This window comes from Drosophila mauritiana, chromosome 2L (genome assembly GCF_004382145.1).
Source record: "Drosophila mauritiana strain mau12 chromosome 2L, ASM438214v1, whole genome shotgun sequence".
Taxonomy (NCBI): Eukaryota; Metazoa; Arthropoda; class Insecta; order Diptera; family Drosophilidae; genus Drosophila; species Drosophila mauritiana.
The window spans coordinates 18,506,373-18,524,819 of record NC_046667.1 but is presented as its reverse complement, the minus strand read 5'-3'; the positions used below and the strand labels follow the sequence as shown (position 1 = coordinate 18,524,819).

At 43.3% G+C, this 18,447-nt stretch overlaps 5 protein-coding genes across 6 annotated transcripts; 3 read left to right on the top strand and 2 right to left on the bottom strand.

Moving 5' to 3' along the window:
- The first annotated feature begins 157 nt into the window (after positions 1–157).
- LOC117150712 (major surface trophozoite antigen 11) lies at positions 158–2,433 on the top strand. Its single transcript, XM_033317727.1, has 4 exons — positions 158–311; positions 378–488; positions 1,030–1,911; positions 2,056–2,433. Exons 1-4 carry the CDS (start codon positions 230–232, stop codon positions 2,259–2,261), a joined length of 1,281 nt encoding a protein of 426 aa, XP_033173618.1. The 5' UTR covers positions 158–229; the 3' UTR covers positions 2,262–2,433.
- Positions 2,434–3,696: 1,263 nt separating this feature from the next.
- LOC117150295 (cell surface glycoprotein 1) lies at positions 3,697–5,099 on the bottom strand. Of its 2 annotated transcripts, XM_033317116.1 has the most exons (2): positions 4,905–5,044; positions 3,697–4,790 (listed from the first exon to the last, which is right to left on the bottom strand). In XM_033317116.1, the coding sequence occupies exons 1-2, from the start codon at positions 4,986–4,988 to the stop codon at positions 3,957–3,959; spliced, it is 918 nt and encodes a 305-aa protein (XP_033173007.1). In that variant the 5' UTR covers positions 4,989–5,044; the 3' UTR covers positions 3,697–3,956. The 2 variants fall into 2 exon arrangements, with proteins under 2 accessions (XP_033173007.1, XP_033173008.1); XM_033317117.1 differs by having other exon boundaries at positions 3,697–5,099.
- Positions 5,100–5,845: 746 nt separating this feature from the next.
- On the top strand, positions 5,846–7,812 carry LOC117150294. Its single transcript, XM_033317114.1, has 3 exons — positions 5,846–5,918; positions 5,983–6,117; positions 6,325–7,812. The coding sequence occupies exons 1-3, from the start codon at positions 5,846–5,848 to the stop codon at positions 7,794–7,796; spliced, it is 1,680 nt and encodes a 559-aa protein (XP_033173005.1). The 3' UTR covers positions 7,797–7,812.
- A 42-nt stretch (positions 7,813–7,854) lies between these two features.
- LOC117150296 (membrane magnesium transporter 1) lies at positions 7,855–8,487 on the bottom strand. Its single transcript, XM_033317118.1, has 3 exons — positions 8,319–8,487; positions 8,201–8,253; positions 7,855–8,132 (listed from the first exon to the last, which is right to left on the bottom strand). Exons 1-3 carry the CDS (start codon positions 8,398–8,400, stop codon positions 7,938–7,940), a joined length of 330 nt encoding a protein of 109 aa, XP_033173009.1. The 5' UTR covers positions 8,401–8,487; the 3' UTR covers positions 7,855–7,937.
- Positions 8,488–8,928: 441 nt separating this feature from the next.
- LOC117138488 (EF-hand domain-containing protein D2 homolog) lies at positions 8,929–18,336 on the top strand. The gene is made up of 2 exons (XM_033300621.1): positions 8,929–9,535; positions 17,328–18,336. Exons 1-2 carry the CDS (start codon positions 9,297–9,299, stop codon positions 17,740–17,742), a joined length of 654 nt encoding a protein of 217 aa, XP_033156512.1. The 5' UTR covers positions 8,929–9,296; the 3' UTR covers positions 17,743–18,336.
- The last annotated feature ends 111 nt before the right edge of the window (positions 18,337–18,447 follow it).

Sequence of the window (18,447 nt, the reverse complement as noted above, 5' to 3'; positions counted from 1 at the left end):
CTAAAAGAGAACTGACTTCCTCCGGTGGTACATACATATATGTGTGTGTAGAGCAGATAAGCACTGCATGCGGAGAAGAGCTTGGCAGTTGTTAGTGAGTTCAGGTGAAATTGATTATGCGAATGGGGGTAAAAAATATGGCCAAACAGTGAGGGAGCCAGTTAGAAAACGGTGGTCGATCCAACCAGTCCGATATTTCAGTTGGGAAGCCAGAAAGAAAAAAAAAACGATGGCCATGAGAGAATACAGCCTGTGTATGATTGTGATAGCAGCATTCATTGCCAGCCAGCTGGACAGCACTTTAGCCCTCCGTAAGTTGCCACATTTTGGAGCGTTTTTTCCAAATGATTTACTTGAATTCATTATTGCCATTGCAGAGTGCTATTCGTGCACCTCGACGACGAATGACACTGGAAATTGTTTAACGAGTCCATCTACTCAAACTTCCACAGCCTGTGAAACTGAGTGCTATACTCAAATTACCGCAGGTGGGTTTGTGTGACTCATGGCCGACTTTTTAATATTCTTAGACGGGGGTAGTGGCCCTCTTATCGATCAGTGCAGCCGAAAGTGATAAGCGATTATCTCTATTTTTGATAGCTATTGATCCTTATTTTCTTTTCTAATTTCGTGCGAAACAAAAAAGGTTTATGATGTGACTCATTTGGCATTTCATTTTATTTTCGTGTTGTTGTCTAGGATTTAAATATTTCGTATAATTCGATTTAAAAACGAATAGAACTCTAAAGTGGAGTCACTCGCCTATCAGATACCCCTTAGTCAGCTTGTGGGAGTTTTAGGTACATATTTCGACCTTCTGTTGAAGTATCGGTGGAAACGGGCACGCTTTGTGGGCTCTAAAGTGGGCGTGGCAACGTTCTAAAGCATATTTGCACAGCGTAGGCGCCACCAGAATCTGTATGCTTAGTCTCAAGTTATCTGGAATAGCTTATATTAGAAATCATACAAAGTTTTGCTCTGAACCATTATTCCCTTGCATCCAGTTATTGATTTTCTATATCCCACTAGGAACCCTAACTCGTGGCTGCTTGACTACTGGCACTGCGTGCACCTTACCATCCTGCTCGACCTGCAACACAGACAACTGCAATGTGAATTTGGTGTGCCAGGAGTGCCTCGGCGAAGAGAATTGCGCCACGACCAACGTGACGCTTACGCAATACAATGCAGTGTGCCCCAAAATTGGCCAGGTCTGCGTGAATCAGTTGAATGGCAACCAGGTGACCCGTCAATGTGGTGACCCCTGTGCTGCTGGAACGGAATCCACGTGCTCCTCATGCGCGGCATCCCTTTGCAATGTGGGACTATTCCCCGCCAATCGTCGCCAGTGCTATAATTGCACAGGAGAGAACTGCAATGCGGTCTTAAATACCTTGGTCGCGGGATGTAGTCAAATCGATGCCGGGTGCTTCACCACCGGAACGTCTGCGAGCAACATGACCCGTGGCTGCACATCGGCCACCACGGAAATCAAGTGTGCGTCGGGCAGCACCGATCCCAGTTGCCTCGTCTGCAATTCCGACTTTTGCAATAGTCCGACCTACGAACGGGAGGCCGGTTCCTGTATCATTTGCGAGAACTGTGCGGCGCAACAGGTTGCAACTGATGCGAAGTCCTGCGGACAGGCCAAGTACAATCAGGAAGTCGGGTGTTATACCATGACCTCGGGAACCAATGTTAGCCGAGGGTGCTTGAACACTTTGGAGTCTGGCTGCTCCACAACCAATGCCTGCACTTCCTGCTCCGAAAATGGCTGCAATGTGGCTGCCGGCGAGTTCAAGTGCATTACATGCATCTCCAATGAGGTTACCGGCTGCTGGTCGGCCAGTAGTCCGGACACGCTCCCTGTGGTCGACTGCCCCAATGGAACATGCTACAGCGGAGTCTGGAGTAAGTTGGTACCAAGTCTAGGCACAGCGAATCAATGCTATAATTTTCAAAGATTTTATTTTAAAATGTAAAGGGGTATTCCCAAGTTGCTTTATTATTATGCCAGCGAAAACCTAACGATTTCCTTTCAACATTTTCCCCCAGATGAACTTGGAGTGCGAGGATGTTTTACCGCTGCCAGCCTACAGATGCAGTACCAGTGCAACGCCAAAGTGGAGGTTTATCAGTGCGATACGTGTACGGAGAGCATGTGCAACAAGTTACCCTTCAATGGAGCAGGCGCACTCAGGCATGTGGGCGTGGTCGGGATGCTGATGGGAGTGGTGATCGCTCTACGCAGTGCCCTGTAATCCTGCCACCTCCACGTAGTTGGATGATCCAACCAAATTACCGTGTGCCTGGGTCTATGAGTAATGTTAACTATTACAAAGCAACAGACAAAAACACATAACCTAATTATAGGAGCTGAAGCATTTTAAGAATACTTGCATAATCCCAAATAAATCATTTTAATAAAACAAAAACTCTTTCACGCTAGTTTAGTAATTATGTCCATGGAAAAAACTGTTTTCATTGATGGCTACTGGTAAGAGTTTTCAGCCTGCTAGGTCTTATCAAAATGGCTGCGAGATACATAACCATATATGTAATCACAACGCCTTATCAACCGCAGTATCATTAATAATATACTTTGTATATATGTGTATATTTATTGCAACAATCAAAATGAGAGTTTATATAAACAATAGGGCGAAGAAATTTGTTTGGGTGCACTAGTAAAGCAAGTTGGAAATGTCGCAGAAAGTATTCGTAGCAAATTGGCATTCTTAGGTAACATTTTGTCAACATGGTCATGGTGATATCGCCGAATTCCATAATGTTGGCTTACAATTTGCCATTGTTAAGCTGAACAGGCTTAATCTATAATCATAAGGTTGCATTTTTCAATCCTGAAAAGCCAGCCGGCTAAACAGAAGATCATTAGACTTGAGTATATTATTCGCGATCCTGCATTCGTGGCCAAACCATTTTTATCTATTTCCACATAGTTGCAGTCGTCTTCGAAACACCTCTCACAGAGTTCTTCATGTTTCTTGCAGTGCTCCCGCGAACTCTCGTCCATGTCGGAAATGCAGCTTCTCACCATAAAGCCTTCTGGTCCTCCAGCACTGCTGTTGAAATTGAAGTACATAGATACGCAACCGTTCACTTCGCCCAACTTTATGGGGCACATCTTTTTGCCCTTCTTAGTTCTGGTTTTCCCCTCATTGGGTGAGCAAAATTTACAACTGAGGCATCTTACCGGCGGAGAAAGCGTTGTTGTTTCCTCGACAGCTGCCGAAGTTTCCTCCATTCCAGTGGTATGGGCTGTGCTCATAGTGGACACTGAACTGGGCAACACTGTACTTGGTTGCTCCTGGTAAAGTCCCTGGACTTCAAGAACTGACAGTACAGTAAATAGAATAATATTATTGGAAAGCAGACCCATTCTCGATAAAATGGAACAAAAACGTATTTAATTTCTAGATTTATTCAATTGGGGTTCCGCTGATCCGTGCTCATAGACACGCTTCGATGACTTGGCTAACTGCAGTCTACGTTCTGCCGAGCCATTTTATATGCTCTAAATGATATGGTTTCAGGAAATGAGCTCAAGGGACCAAATTTAAAAGCCTTTCCCAGTATCCCTGATCCATTAAGCAGCTGCTGAACAATAATTATCTAGTAATATAATTACTAGTTATGTTCTCCATCAAATGTTTCGCCTTGAAATGGTTTATTTTATATACATTTGCATATTAAGTACAGTATATTTCACTATTTAAGAAAGAAAAAAAAAATCCCCATGCGCTGCAAAGAGATTAAGTTTCGTAACAGAAATTCAAAGTAATTGTGCTTATGTATTTGGTAGATAAACAAATTTATCTAGACAGACAGCGATATAATCTGCTATTTTCAGTATTAGTCATACCTATCGATTTTTAAGTACGCCAATCTCCATTTACTTTTTAATTGTTATGACTCAGAATAGCGTGGGTGGATTTTTAAAAAGCCACCTGCCAGCTAAGCAAACCGATGCTCCAGATAAGGAATAGCACCCCCGGATGATGGGTGACTGCTGCAGATCCCGGACTGTCTTCATACTCAGTCATGTTGTGAACATTGCAATTGTCCTCGTAGCACGTGGGACACAGCTTCGCATTCTCGGCGCAATAGCGAGATAGCTCCATATCTAACTCGGATACACAGCCCCGATGCAGGAAGTACTTCTTCCCCGGAACGACATTGGGATCGATGAGCAGTATGGTGCGACATCCATTCCTTTTGCCAGGTATCGGGCCGCAGTTTGACTTTGTTTCATTGGTGATCGTTTTGTTGCAGAACATGCAGGAATAGCAGCTTAGGGGTTTCTGTTCGGGATCAGCTACTGGGGGCTTGGTTGGTGCCAAGGTTGTTTCTTCTGGGGGTGGAGTTGTGGTGTCCTCCTGGGGCCCATCAGCCGGGTAATCGGGCGATCCTCCCACTGGTTCCTCAGTTTTGTTGGTTGGGTGAGTTTCCAGGACCTCTTCTGGTAAAGTTGATGGGCGAGTATCGGGAGTCACTTCTGAAGACGAGTCCGGAATATCCATATGACCGGACGGTTGGTCTACTTTGTCGGTTTGAGGAACTTGCGTTGGCGGAGAGCCACCGGGATTCTCGGTGGATTTCTTTTCTGGCTCTTCTTTGTCCCCTTCTAATTCGTTATCCGTTTCCGAATTAGTGTCTAGGCTTGCAACTTCCGGCTCCTTCTCATCCTCTCCAGACTGGTGGCCCACCTGCCCAACTTGACTTCCATTAGATGACGCCTCCTGTGTAGGCTCAGGGTCATCAGTTGGACTCTGTGTTGTATTCAAAAATAAGTGGCTTTGTCCTAGGGATTCTGTGTCATTTTCACTGGCTTCCATGCCTGAGTTTTCTGACTTTTCACCCGCTAGTCCGCCGCTTAAGCTGACCTCTTCAATGTTGTCCTCTACCGCCGTGCTCCATTCAAGCAGAGCAGTTAGGTAAATCCAAATGACCAGCAGTCTTATCCGCATCGTGGTCACCGATCGGTTGTAGCTTCGCAGAGCGTATGACTCGGACGGCGAGTAAATCTTGAACTGAACCCGCCGAGTGGATGGGCTTATCAGAGTGTATCTTTCGTTATCGGTTTATCCCCGTTTTGAAGAGCTCTGCAAACATGGATATTTGCTCCGTTCTGGCCACCGATGAGTTTGTTATTCCCGACCTGTCCCGTGCCTGTTTAGCTGGCAACTGAGGTCGATGGTCATTAAGCCGCCTGGACATGTGGTATGTGTACTCGAATCCGCTGATTGTCACGCAATTATCCGGTCTCTAAATTAAATCGATACGTTGGGGCGGTCGCCGGACCCTTGACCCACACTTTTGAGTAGCTCCAGACTTTCCCGCAACAAATGCGAGGCCCTGCATTATTGATGATGTGAACCTTTCGATGGAACCTATGGGACACTCCGATAATGGGGTCAAGGCACAGAGCACATTATGGTTATGACATTTTTGACCATTATGCATATGCCGGAATACAGTTGGGTAGCCATCCAACTGTGGTTGGGAAATTATCAATATCGAAAGGATTTCATTAGGACATCAAGCAACTCTCTATTTTAAGCTTTAAAAAAAATTCAAGCATTTCTACTAACGTAAGGATTTCATGGTGGCAATTTAAGAACACATTTAGCAAGTGTAACTTTTTATTTTAATGATAATGTTTGGTTATTTTAAAGTTAAATGGCTTTTTCCAGCTTATCCTTATCACCAGTTCGACTGTATCAACTCATTGTTATATTGTCTGATAAGTCATAAACAGATTAGAGATTCCAATTTTGCAAACAAAGGTGCACTTCTTGGCTTACATTCTTTATGAGCTGTCAAAATGCGTGGTCTGCAGACGAATCGCCACTCAAGCTTCCACCACCTGCTCCTCTTATTCCTGATCCTCCTGAGATGTGAGATACCTGCGATTTCCCACGGAAAAATGCGTTGTTAACCTAAAGGTGGTTTTTTTAATAGCAGGCCGTTGTTTTGCCATTGTTTGCTACCACTGCGATTCCATTGCCCTGCCGGAATGTTCCCAGACCCTCGGAGAAGTGGGAGTTCTTCCCTACAAGGAGTGCCCTACCCAGCTGACGTGTGCCATGTCCATTGGTAAGTGCACCTAAATGTGATTTGTAATTGTTTCTAAATCGACGGTTAGTCAGCCATTTTATAGGATCTATTTTTGCAATTCATTAATTTTTAAAAGCTAAAGTCCATTGATTGTTTCCAAGCCGTGTGGGCTTACTCAAACATCAAAGATACTTGAAATATTTAGTAACTCCAATCTTCTTATACCATTAATCGCACACGAATTAGTGGACTCCATTACATACCGCGGTTGCGGAGCAGAAACTCCCATCACCGGAGCGACTTACTCAAAGACTTGCTCATCCAACCTGTGCAATGCGGGTGTCTATCCGCCGGGACGACTTAAGTGCCATCATTGCGCTGGACAGGAATGCGTGGCGGCTCCAACAGCAAAACCAAAACCCTGTCGCTATCATTTGGAAGAGGATCAGTGCTACACGGATGTCATAAGTTCATTAGAGGCGTACAGGGGCTGTGCCTCCGAGCACAATCACACGCTGTCCACTGCCGCCAAGCTGTGTGACATCAATGGCTGCAATGACGAGCAAGGAGCTTGGACCCAAGTCTGCGCCACCTGCGATTCAGCAATCGGCCGGGGATGCAAGATAGATCTCTTTCAGGTCAACACCGGCAGATGCAATGTGAGCCTGTACGAAGAATGCCAGCAGGATGTTCTTTTGGGTGAACAGGAAGACAAGTACTGCTTTAGCTTTCGAAGACTAAGTCGAGTGGTCAGAGGCTGCTCTACTAAAATTCCAACAGATTTGGAGCCGTACGTAGAGCAATTAGAAAAGTGTAATACCAGTGACCACTGCAACGCAGGATGCATTACGCAGCAGAAGTGTTTTACATGCAACTCCGTGGATCAGGAACTTTGCCGGACAAATATTACGGCTATAGCTAATAGCACTTGTAGCTCCGCTGAGGCCTCTTCCTGTTTCTCCTGCGAGTACTCCAACTGGAGTATTCAACGAGGCTGTGGAGCACCACCGGCAAATCCTCAAATTACCAAGTGCTATGAATGCGATGAAGGCGCTGGGTGTAATAGTAAGGATTTCACCCGGTGCTACCAATGCAGCACGGATCAAGCGGGAGCTGGCTGTGCAAATTGGGAAAGTCCTGGCGAAATATACATCGAAGAATGCGCTGAGCCGGCTGCACCATGTGTGGTGGTTTCCTATAACAACGGCACCACTGCAAGAGGTTGCCAAAAATCGGACTTCAGCTGTGCTTCCGCAAATGTGGCCAGTTGTCTACCATGCGATGGAAGTTTTTGCAACAAAGGATCATTTCCGGAGGAGCGCCTTTGGTGTCATCAGTGTAGGGGAGTGCAGGACTGTGAGGAGATCTCCAGAGGACAAACGGCTATGCCTTGTCCGCTTCGAGCAAATGAGCCGGAGGATCAGGAATTGGCCTGCTTGGAGTATTTTGACGTTAACAGTAAAGAAATTGTAAGAGGATGTCGTTCCAATCCCGAGCTATACTACGAATGCCTCTTAAGGAGTAACCACCTTGGCAGTTGTCGCACTTGTCACAGTCAGGCATGTAATAATAGTCCTGGCCGGGAATTAAGAGCTGGCTATGAGATGGAGGCCAAGGCATTGTCCTTGTTGCAAGGCAAGAGCTCCGCAATATCCAAATATTCGAATGTGGGTCACGGAATTTGGTTGTTGCTAGGCGCTAGCTATCTTTCAACTTGAACGAATTCAACTCCTTAAAGATGATTTATGTTGCTATACTCTTAATGACAGGCTGGCATTTGTCTGATCTTTAGCGTTATCTATATTATAACTTGCTGAGACTATAAATAAAAGGATAGCAGAACTTAAAAGAAAGGCCTCTTATTCCGGGGGCGTATAGCCAGGATTCAAGGCACGACCACGGTGATTGAAGGAGTAGAAAGAGGGGAAGTTGCCCAAGGTGTCCCAAGTTTTCTGTTGCATGTCCACTGTGGCGCGGATCTCCTTGAAGTTGCCAACGATCTCGATGATGTTGTAAATCACAATCACCAAACTGATGACGGTCTGTAGGATAATCTAAGGATTGTCAAAGGGAAACCTTTCGTGAGTAACCATGCAAGCGATCTAAATGCCCCGAAACTCACGTCCAATGGAAGGCTATTCCATTCCTGCTCCGTCAGCCTCAAATAGGTGCGATCTGTGGAGTAAATGCGGCACTTAGTGGTCCAAAGTTTATTTACCACAACAGTGACGAAAACTTACGATGGGCAGCAGAAAAAGCAGCGTGTGCCAGGCTGGCAAATCCGGCAATCAGCAAGAGTTTGTTAAACAGTTTACTGCCCATTTTTTTTATTGAACAATTACGAATTACAATCACAGTCGGTACAATTTTCTACAAAATTTTGCTAAATTGCTATCAAAATGCGGGCACACCTAGGGCTGGAAGCTTTTGCCGATAGTTTAGGGTTGTCTGTATACCTTTTTTTCCATAATATATTTAAGAATATTAAATATAAATATTGTATTGGGAAGAACATTAATATTATACAAATATTGATTTTGTAATCCAACTTATTTTATAATTATATTATAATTATATAAACATACAATAAATATTCGGTTATATATTTTGCTTAAGAAAAACTTTCGTTAAATTTGAAATCGTTTGTTCATCAGCTTGGTATAAATAATGATTATATACGATATTATTAATTATTATATTATTATTATTGAATTAATTGAAACATTTTCATGAGAAATCTTAATGTATACCTATTGCTTCGAAATTTAGCTGACTTTGGTATTTGTCAGCACACGGTCACTCGAAAAATGTCGCCGCGCCCGCTGGTATATTTGAACGCTAGTGTCACGGTCGCACTATTCGTCTCTCAGCGTTCAGAAGATTCGGAAGTCGCGGCGCTCAAAGCGGAAAACCAGTGGTCCAATAAGAAAGCCAGCCTGCAGCAAAAAAAAAGACCGGCAATTCAAACGCACCTTGCAACTGTTTTTTTCAAAGACAAAAAAGGACTCAGGGCCACTCCCCTCAACAAAAGCTTACGTGCAACGAGTCCGTGTGTGTTTTCCTGGCGCGTCGCCGCATTTGTGTGTGTATCCGGACATCTCTTTTACGGTCCTTTTTGCGTGGGTGTGCCAAAAGGAAGAGAGAGTGAGAAGGCAGCAGAAAAGGGCAGAAAGGGAAATTCCAGCACACTAAAAAGCGAGTCAACAAGGTGCGACACAATGTCCGTTTCCTCGAACGCCTCCTCCGCCTCCAACAAGGACAGCGTGGACAGCCCCAGCAGCACCACCAACACGGACAGCTCCGAGCTGACGCACATCCTCAATCGGCGCCAGGAGATCATGGAGTCCCAGGAGGCAGGCATCGAGGTGCGTCGCACCTACAAGGTGGTCAACGTCTACACCGACTTCCCCGAGTTCTCCCGTAACCAGATCAAGGACTACCAGAAGACCTTCAATACGTAAGTGAAGGCCGCCGAGCAAACTTTACTTTTGTGAACCCTTGGTCCAGAGCCAATTTAAATTATATGCAATATAAATTATATTGATATTGCGAAAAGGAGTTGTTCTGAGTGGGAGCCAAACTTTTGATTAATTTTTTTTTAAAAACACCTGAGCAGAATCCGTTGGAATAATAGTAGTTTATAATTAGAAACGATGCTTAGGGTCATCTCTAGATTATAAAATAAATACAGGTAATAAGTGTACTAATTATAACCATAAGACACACTTCTAATCATTACAAACATTTGTAAATGTATATCTTTAATGCAAGATAATTCAGAAACAGAAATCAGATTGCAAACCGATGTTAGGGCTTTCAATTTGCAAAAGGTCGTCTGCGCCAACCTTTGCACTCCTTTCACCTGCAACGGCCACTTTCCCAGGCATCTCACCGCATTTGCGTCTCATTAGATGGCAACATAAAACTCATGCGCCTAATGGGCATTAAAATTGCATTTACTGCAGCCCCTCCTGCAGCAACCCACCCCTCCCCTGCCCCCCCTGGGCAATGGGGCATGACTCACAAGTACTTGCGGAGCAGTTTTGTCACAGTCACTGGCTTATTCCCAAGTCGTGCTCCCGTCGCGCGGATCATGAGTCAAAAGTGGTTTTCTGCCCCAACACTTTCAGGCGGATTCAATTATCACACCACAGTCGAGATTCCTTAAGTGCACTTTCTGGTAGCAAAAGCCAATCTTTATGTTTATTATTTGTTGTATAAAACATGTTAACTTTAAGTAGGTTTTCAAAATCATCATTCGATTATAGTGGATGGATCTGTTCTGCAAGGAAAAAGCTTATCCCACGTTAATACTCGTAGTTCATTGAAACATTTTTTATTTATCTCCAAGGTTCTAATGCTCGACCTTAAGACTAAATAGCGCCCATATGGCTTATCGAGGTTCCCCTGTATTTGTTTACGGTTTTGCATTACCACCCGACAACGCCAACTGTCGTCAGATGGGCCACCTTGCGAACGAAATGTGTTCCTTTGCCAGTTTCCTAGTCTTGTGGTGGATCGTTTTAGTGATCTTGGGTTTCGCTCAATCAACCGCAGCTGTATTGCGCAATGGCTTGTTAGATTAAATCTCTAGAATTGTTATTTAAATTCAAGTAGTTGGCACGTAGGGTTGTCTAGGCTGATAAGATATCTCGGTTTCATCCGAGCTGATTAGCGGAGAATCGCCAAGCAGCTGTCACTTCTTATTGCCTTCTTATTGGCTCCTCCCCAAAAATCAGTTTCTATGCATGTAGGCCAAAGTTTTGAGCTCTAAAAAATGGTCCAAACGTAAAATGCCTGCATTATGGCAATGCGAACGTGTTCTGCAATTGTAAAGCAATGCACAGGCAGCAAAAAAAAGATAAAAACCAGAAAGAAAAACTCCAGGCCGTCTGGGAAATACTGGGTGCATGTGCCACAAATGGCAGACAGACAAGAGACTTTTGGTCTGCGATTAGCTAATGTGGTGGGTTACGTATGTACGTACATACTTATATGGATTATAAGATTCGATTTGGCCAGAAAACAGCTGTGCCTTGATTATACAATTGTCTCTTTTGGGTCTCCAATGGAGGAAATACAAAAGTCTGCATACTCGAAAGCAGAAGTTAGCAATTAGAATCTTAAAACCGATTTGTTAAATTCGCTAAAGCATGCACACTGGTTAGCTTTAATTTTTTTAATAGATGAACGATATTTGTAAAAAACCTTTTTACATGAGTTCCAAAACTGATGCGACATATCAGAATATCATTACAGCTTAGTTCTTAAACAAGTTTTTATACATTGTATTCTAGTCTCGACGAACATGAAAGATTACAAGACGCAAACAAATTTTTTCGTGAGGATTCACTCGTAGATTTACTCACGTACCTTATTGAATTATCTCCGTAGACTTTAGTACTTTTTTTAACCCGACCAAATGTCAGCAGACATTTACCCCGGGTGGCTTGATCTTCTTGGTTTATTTTTAAAGTAATAATAATAACAAAACCGAAAGAGCGAAAAACCGGCTGAAGTAGCGCCTTTGTGCCGGGCCATTTGGCATTTCCAGTCACGTTGGATCGTCCGGCAACTTAAAGTGATGTGCTAAACTGGCAAGTTAAAGCGCTCAAACCAGATCTGTTTTAATTAAAACATGAGATATACTCGAGAATCGAAAGCAAAACGCCGCCTGAGTCACGCGTTGAATTCGTTTTACAAAGCAATTTGTATAAACAATTCGCCACTGATTCAGCCGAGCGAGCGGATTTCTGCGAACATGCCTTCCGATAATCAAAGTAAATGCAAATGTAAACAAATTCGTTTTGAGACGTCACAGTTCCAGAGGAAGCCAGTGCTGCCCCTCTCAAACTTCCCAAAAAGATAATGTCCAGATCTGACCAAGCCCTGTTTCAAAAGTATACTACTATATATATATATATATACTATATTTACTAGATTTATACTGTGTTATGTCCACATATGTATATACTTTGGGGCCTAACCTTATTATCGCTCACGCAATGTGTTACGATATCTTTGTAGTTTCCTTGTTGTTTTCCCCTCGCAATACGCCATTTTCCGCACGGATGTCTGCTGAAATTCAGAGATATACAACGGCTCTAACTTCCGGAGGCGATAAACTGCAGAATTAAATCGATTATTGCAGTTTATGGCGTCGCGAGTCTGTCAAATTTAATCAAAGCGGGTAGTTCTTGCTTTTATGCTGATTTAAATGTAGCTACATCGTCCGTTTGCAAAGTTGATAGGCAAAAATGACTGGCAAACTGGAAAAACAACCACCAAGGAATCACTTACGTTTTACACTGTAGTTACAATTGATTCTATTTTTTTATCATATACAGTGATAACTCAATTATTAGTATTTCGATTGCGCATGTTATATTTTCGAATAAATGCGCGTTACTCATTTAACAAATACAGTGCGCATATAAAATGTATTAGTCAATGTTTTTATTAATATCTTTGCTTTTCAATTTCTCCACATATTGTCATCAATGAGCAGCCCTAGAATGTCATTCACCATATCTATCAGCATTATTTTGATCACGTAACGATGAGTAAATGCCTATTAAATACAAGCAGTCTATGAAAAACATTGAATTGTTCAATACACCCCCACAACTTTGCTAAATTGAAAGAACTTGTTTTTCCCAAAGATGGCAAATAGAGAAAGCTTCCCATTAGGGAGTGACTACTGTGGGCGTAAGGCGCTTTGTGCTTCCCCCAGTTTTCCGTTGGGGGTGCTATTAATGCCAATGCCACTCGTACCGTTCGCTGTCGTCGCTCTGGTTACAGTTTGCATTTCGAGTTCATGGACAAAAGCAACGTACTCGTACGCACTTTACAATAGGGTAGGAATCCGTTTCAGTGTGGACTTTTATGGAGGAGGAGAACCTTTAATTAAGTTGCCATTGCCACCACAACGCCCATTATCACTCGGGCATAGCCCCTTGACTGCCCCTCCTGCACTTATGTACATTCGAATCATTTATTGCGAGGGTTGCTTTGCAGTGCAGGACTCTTGCGTTCTTAGAGAGCTTTCTCCTCGTCCAAATGCATATTTGCATTCGCCTAGGTTCATTGACACCAATTCGGCTGTTTGCAAATGCTGTTTGCATGCCTGCTCTTGTGGGTTCGGTAATCTGCAGCGATGGAAAGCGGGTTTCCTAGTGGCAATCGATAGTGCTGCATTATCGCACACCCCTTCACATTTCCGGCTGCAGCCTCCACTCGTAATTATTTCCGCGCACATGTGCCCGACCTTTTCGCATTTGGCCAAAAATCACGAGTTGCGAAGTGCAGTTGTGGAATTGCATCCAGCTGGCGACGGGCAGTCTGGCATGTCCACAAAACACGCCAAAGAAAACGCAATAAAAAAAAAAGAAAAACCAAATTGACGTACAGTAAACTAGCTGACAAAGGAGCGCCAATGACACAGTGGGACCCCCACCTCGCGTCCATCGACGCTTCATTGTGCGCATTGTGATTGCATTTTATGCGATCTGCGGTTGCGGCACAAGTTTGGTCACTAGCCTAGCATAGAGTTAAAACTAATAGCTAAAGATAGAAATTAATGATTTTCTAGGATATAATTTCAAGAAAGGATATCTTGTATTCTTCCATAAAAGCTTTTTAAACGAGCATTATAGAATAGCTTAGTAGTATTTTATCACACCACACTGCAGTGCTATTAGACTGACCACGAGTGTGTCAGCATATGTAGAGTGGCAACTACTGCTTCATTGTCGAGTGTTGTCCACTCAATTGAGGAAATATCAAATTATGTGCGAGCCAGTGGCGCATCATCACCACTCATCGTCCAGCCATTGTGGTGACCCCGACTTGCTGCAATTAGTCACTGCATTTGTTCATTGTCCAGTTTGTTTGTTTGATTCACTTCTGCGGCGATAAGGAGAACTCAATGCTGTGCTGCTGTTTCTTGTTTCTGGCTTCCTGCAGCAACTAAAAATAATCTGAGATGCGACCCACGCAACGCTTCTTTTCCCGCTTCCCGTCGTCTTGGCTTGCTCCAATTTCGAAATGTCAAAGTGTGGCGGGTTTATTTCGGGAATACCCTGCCCATTTCATGAGCCATTTGAAATGGATGGCAAAGACCCCCATTAGAAGTGGGAATGGTCGTCAAGGAAGGGTTAGATACAGATACAGATCGAACATGATTACTATAGTTGCTGTATGAAATACCACAGACGCTAAATAGCTGCTCTAAACACAACTTCCACAGCCGCCTGCCAGTCGTGTCTTTTATTGATTTACAATTTTACATACCTGTGTTTGCGCAGGCCATGTGCACAGGTGCATGTTTGGTTTCGAAACAGAAAACATCCATTCGATCCATACGATCCAGGCCATTCAACATTCAACGTCGGTCGAAATAAACAAGCTCAATTGTGTATGCAAGACATTGTCTTTGAACACTTTTCGCTTCGAATCGGCTACAATAGATGTGGCTATAATGATGAAACCCGCCCTATGAAGACGCGCGGTGCATTTTAAGCGTATTTTAACCGTTACCGCAAAGTTCAAGAACTCAACGCTCTGCCAACTGCATACGCGTCGAAGTTTGGATCGCAATCGCAAAGCCTTTGGCATTAGCCCACTTGAACATCGAGGGCACAAGAACTCCATTCACAATGGAGCTGCAAGTGCGAGGCAGTTGGCTGCTAATAGCGAAAACCACTGTTCAATCTAGTAATCGCCACTCAGTAGCAGTTGATACAGTAATGGGTGGAAGTACTAGCTCCTTTGGTTTAGAGAAATATCTACAAGAGCTTATTTAAATGTTTAAAGAAGATGTTTACATTTGCTATTTGGAATATCTTTCTAAAACCGCATGTTCACATATCTAGAATGTGAAAAAATGTCGGATTTGTTGTAAACATAAATGGTTGCTATTATCTTAACCGCAATTGTTAACAAAGTGCCCGGCGAAGTACATGCATAGACAAATTTACGATGCAAATTGCGGCAGGCATAAACGGCAACACCAATAACAATGGCCAGCTGACCCCGTTATTTGTTGAACTGTGCACGAAAAAACGATAAAGAAAATCGCATGCATATATAGCATACAGCATATAGCATATGGCCCTGCCACAACAACAACAACATTAGAAGCTCCGGCCACATGCAATGGGGCAGAAAGATGTACATACGAACACCCCCGAAAACCTCGGAGTGTGAAGTTGCACGATTCATTGGTACGAAAACAATCAATACAAATTAGGCTAAATCCGAGGGGGAGGCTGTGGGTTGGGGCAGGAACGGATGGAGTTGCCCCACACAAAGAAACAGCAGGTGCTCGAAAAATATACACAGAAAACCGAATTGGAAGCGAATAATATGAAATGAAATTCTTACTTACTAATAACATATAAAGTGGGTATTTAGGAACAGTTACATTTCGTTTCAGATCAAGTACAATATATACAAAATATGAACAGCCCTTAGGTTATTTTTACTAATTAAAAGATTTAAAAGTGTATTCACTAATAAGTTCTTGATGGTAATATCAACTGCTATTCCTAAGCAATCTGTTGCCGTCGTCCCACCCACGTGAATACCCCCTGTAGCTGCTGCTAAATTGATAGAATATGATTTAATAAACACAAGCGGCGTCTTGTTTAATTGAATGGAGCAGTTGGAGTCTGTTGTGATTACCGAAACCGAAGCGAAACGAAAGCCAGACAACAACACCTTGATTAATTCGAAAGAAAATAACAACGAAAGCCAGAAACGGCGGGCGAAAAGCAAAAGTGCCTCCAATTGTCACATTGACGCAACTGGAAGTTGGAGAAAAGAGTGCAATTGGAGTTAATTAAAGAGGCGATAGCGTAACACTGGCCGTCGTTAATTGCCATACTGTGATGGTGGCAATGATGGCAATGGTGACACCTAGCCATCATCGCAGACACGGCTGAGATGATACAATTTTCATTGCATCGCGGCTAATTACTTTCACTCGCCTTCTTTTGCCGCAAAATCACGAAAGCACGCAATTTGTCGATGTGGATACAATTTTTAATGAAACGAAAGCGAAACTTACATTGCTCGGCGGCTGCAATCTAATAGATACTATTTCGTCATTAGGTGGCGGCTTCTAGGCGAGCGAGAAATCGAAACTGAAAGTTGCGACTATTGGATAACATCAAGGTGTACACAAACATGTGGCCGATCGTGGGTAATGGGTATATATTGTCATATAAAGTGGCTGCTTCCTTTAGCTGATCGTATTTTTAGCAAGAGCTCTAACTAGTTTAACTAGTTTCAGCTGGCGATGATCATCGTGAGCAGCAGCAGCATCCTTCGCCTAACTCGCAAGGTCGCTGGTTTGGAGCCTGTGCAACTAGTTTCCGCCACATTGGATGCTGTGGCTCGTGTGGCAAGTGTGGCTCATCTGCCGCCCGCAGCAACACGCGATTTATTCAGACGACAGCGCGTGCTTCTTGCGTTTTCTCTTTTAATATATTACACAATTAGATAGTAAATGGGCTTTATTTACATTTCCATCGCGATTTCCTGCCCACACTTTGGCGGAAGTTTGAACTCTTGACTCGTCGATTTCGGTCGTCGAACTGCCGATAAATGGCGAACGGGAATCGTGAGGGAAATTCTCTAAAATCAAGTTGTGCGCGATGTATCTGTTTACTTGCCAATATATATGAGCTAATGCTTTTTTTTAACTCAGATTAAAACAGCTTGGGATCACAAATGTTTGCAATTCTCATCAATTCTATCAAACTAATGAATAGAGTTCGCATACTTAGGCAAAGCACTCTCCCTCTTTTACAGAGTCACAAAACAATTAAAAACCATATTTAATATTTTGATATTAATATGTTCTGTTACCGATATGATTATCTGCCCATTAACCGAAGAAATTTGAGACTACATGTTGTCGTGCACATTATGGTTCTATTCCTGGGTGCTATTATTGCGCCCGCAGCTGTTGCCTGCAAATTTAGCATGAAATTGGGTTGGCCGCCGACCATAATGCCCTGCCACCCACCATTTTCGCAGACATCGGGCCACGCGACCTCTGACGCCAGTGCACCCACGTTTGCATTATCGATTGCTAATCCCCGACATTGGGAGTCTCGTGTCTTGCGGTTGGTCATTGACCAGCGGCAAATGTGCTCACTCTCACCCTTCCCCGTTTTTTTTTTTTTTCGATTCCCAGAGTGCTGACTAATTGATTTGCATCTGTTTACCTTTCGCTTTTCCAGGTACGATACGGCTCGTGATGGCTTCTTAGACCTGCAGGAGCTGAAGTTCATGATGGAGAAGCTGGGCGCTCCGCAAACCCATCTGGGACTCAAGCAAATGATTGCCGAGGTGGACGAGGATAACGATGGCAAGATTTCATTCCGAGAGTTCTTGCTGATCTTCAGGAAGGCGCAGGCCGGGGAACTGGACTCCGATTCCGGGCTGAATCAGCTGGCCCGCCTCACCGAGGTCGATGTGGAGCAGGTGGGCGTGAGCGGAGCCAAGAACTTCTTCGAAGCGAAAATTGAGCAACAGCTGCGGACGAACAAGTTCCACGACGAAATTCGGGCGGAGCAGGAGGAGCGCCGGCGCGAGGAGGAGGAGCGGGCCCAGCGGCGTCAGCAGTTCCAGCAGCGGGCAGCGATCTTCCAGTAGAGGATTTAGGTTCCCCCTTAGGCTAACGAGTAATTATCTGGCGTAGGTTAATCGAATGTGGAACTAATCCCGGGAGAAGAGGATACGCTTCGTACAAGCATTTTTCAAGCATCACATACTCTAATTATATTCATACTTATCGTCCCATACATATATAAACTCGATTTGCTGGCAAAAACATCTTGGGAATTGAATGTTATCTTTGAATAATGAATGTTTGTTTTGGATCTTTGAAGTACCCATAACAACTTATCAAGTAACCAAATATAATGTCCAATTTCTAAAATATATTTTTTTAAAACCAACCAAACTGAGCCACTCTAGCCACACATATGCATACATACGTACATAAATAACGATCATACCAAAAGCGTATTTATAGTTAACCTTTAGTTAAGTTTAAAATGTTTTAGATTAAGAACTACTTTATTGTTTGGTGTTGCGCAAAATTTCATTGTTGAATTACGTTTATCCTTGATGGTTCTCCAAAATGTATGCTTTTTACTTTATGATTTTGTACTTTTAGTGCCATTTTTATGTTCTTCGTTTTAGTTTTGTTAAAAATAAAATTGATAGTTATATTAAGCAAATCAATTCGTGAAATTCAACCTTCTTTGTACATACTAATCCTATGTGGGCAGTCAACCTTAGTTTTTTGTTTGGATGAGTCTAAAGTAAAACAATAAGTTTCGATTCAGTATTTCA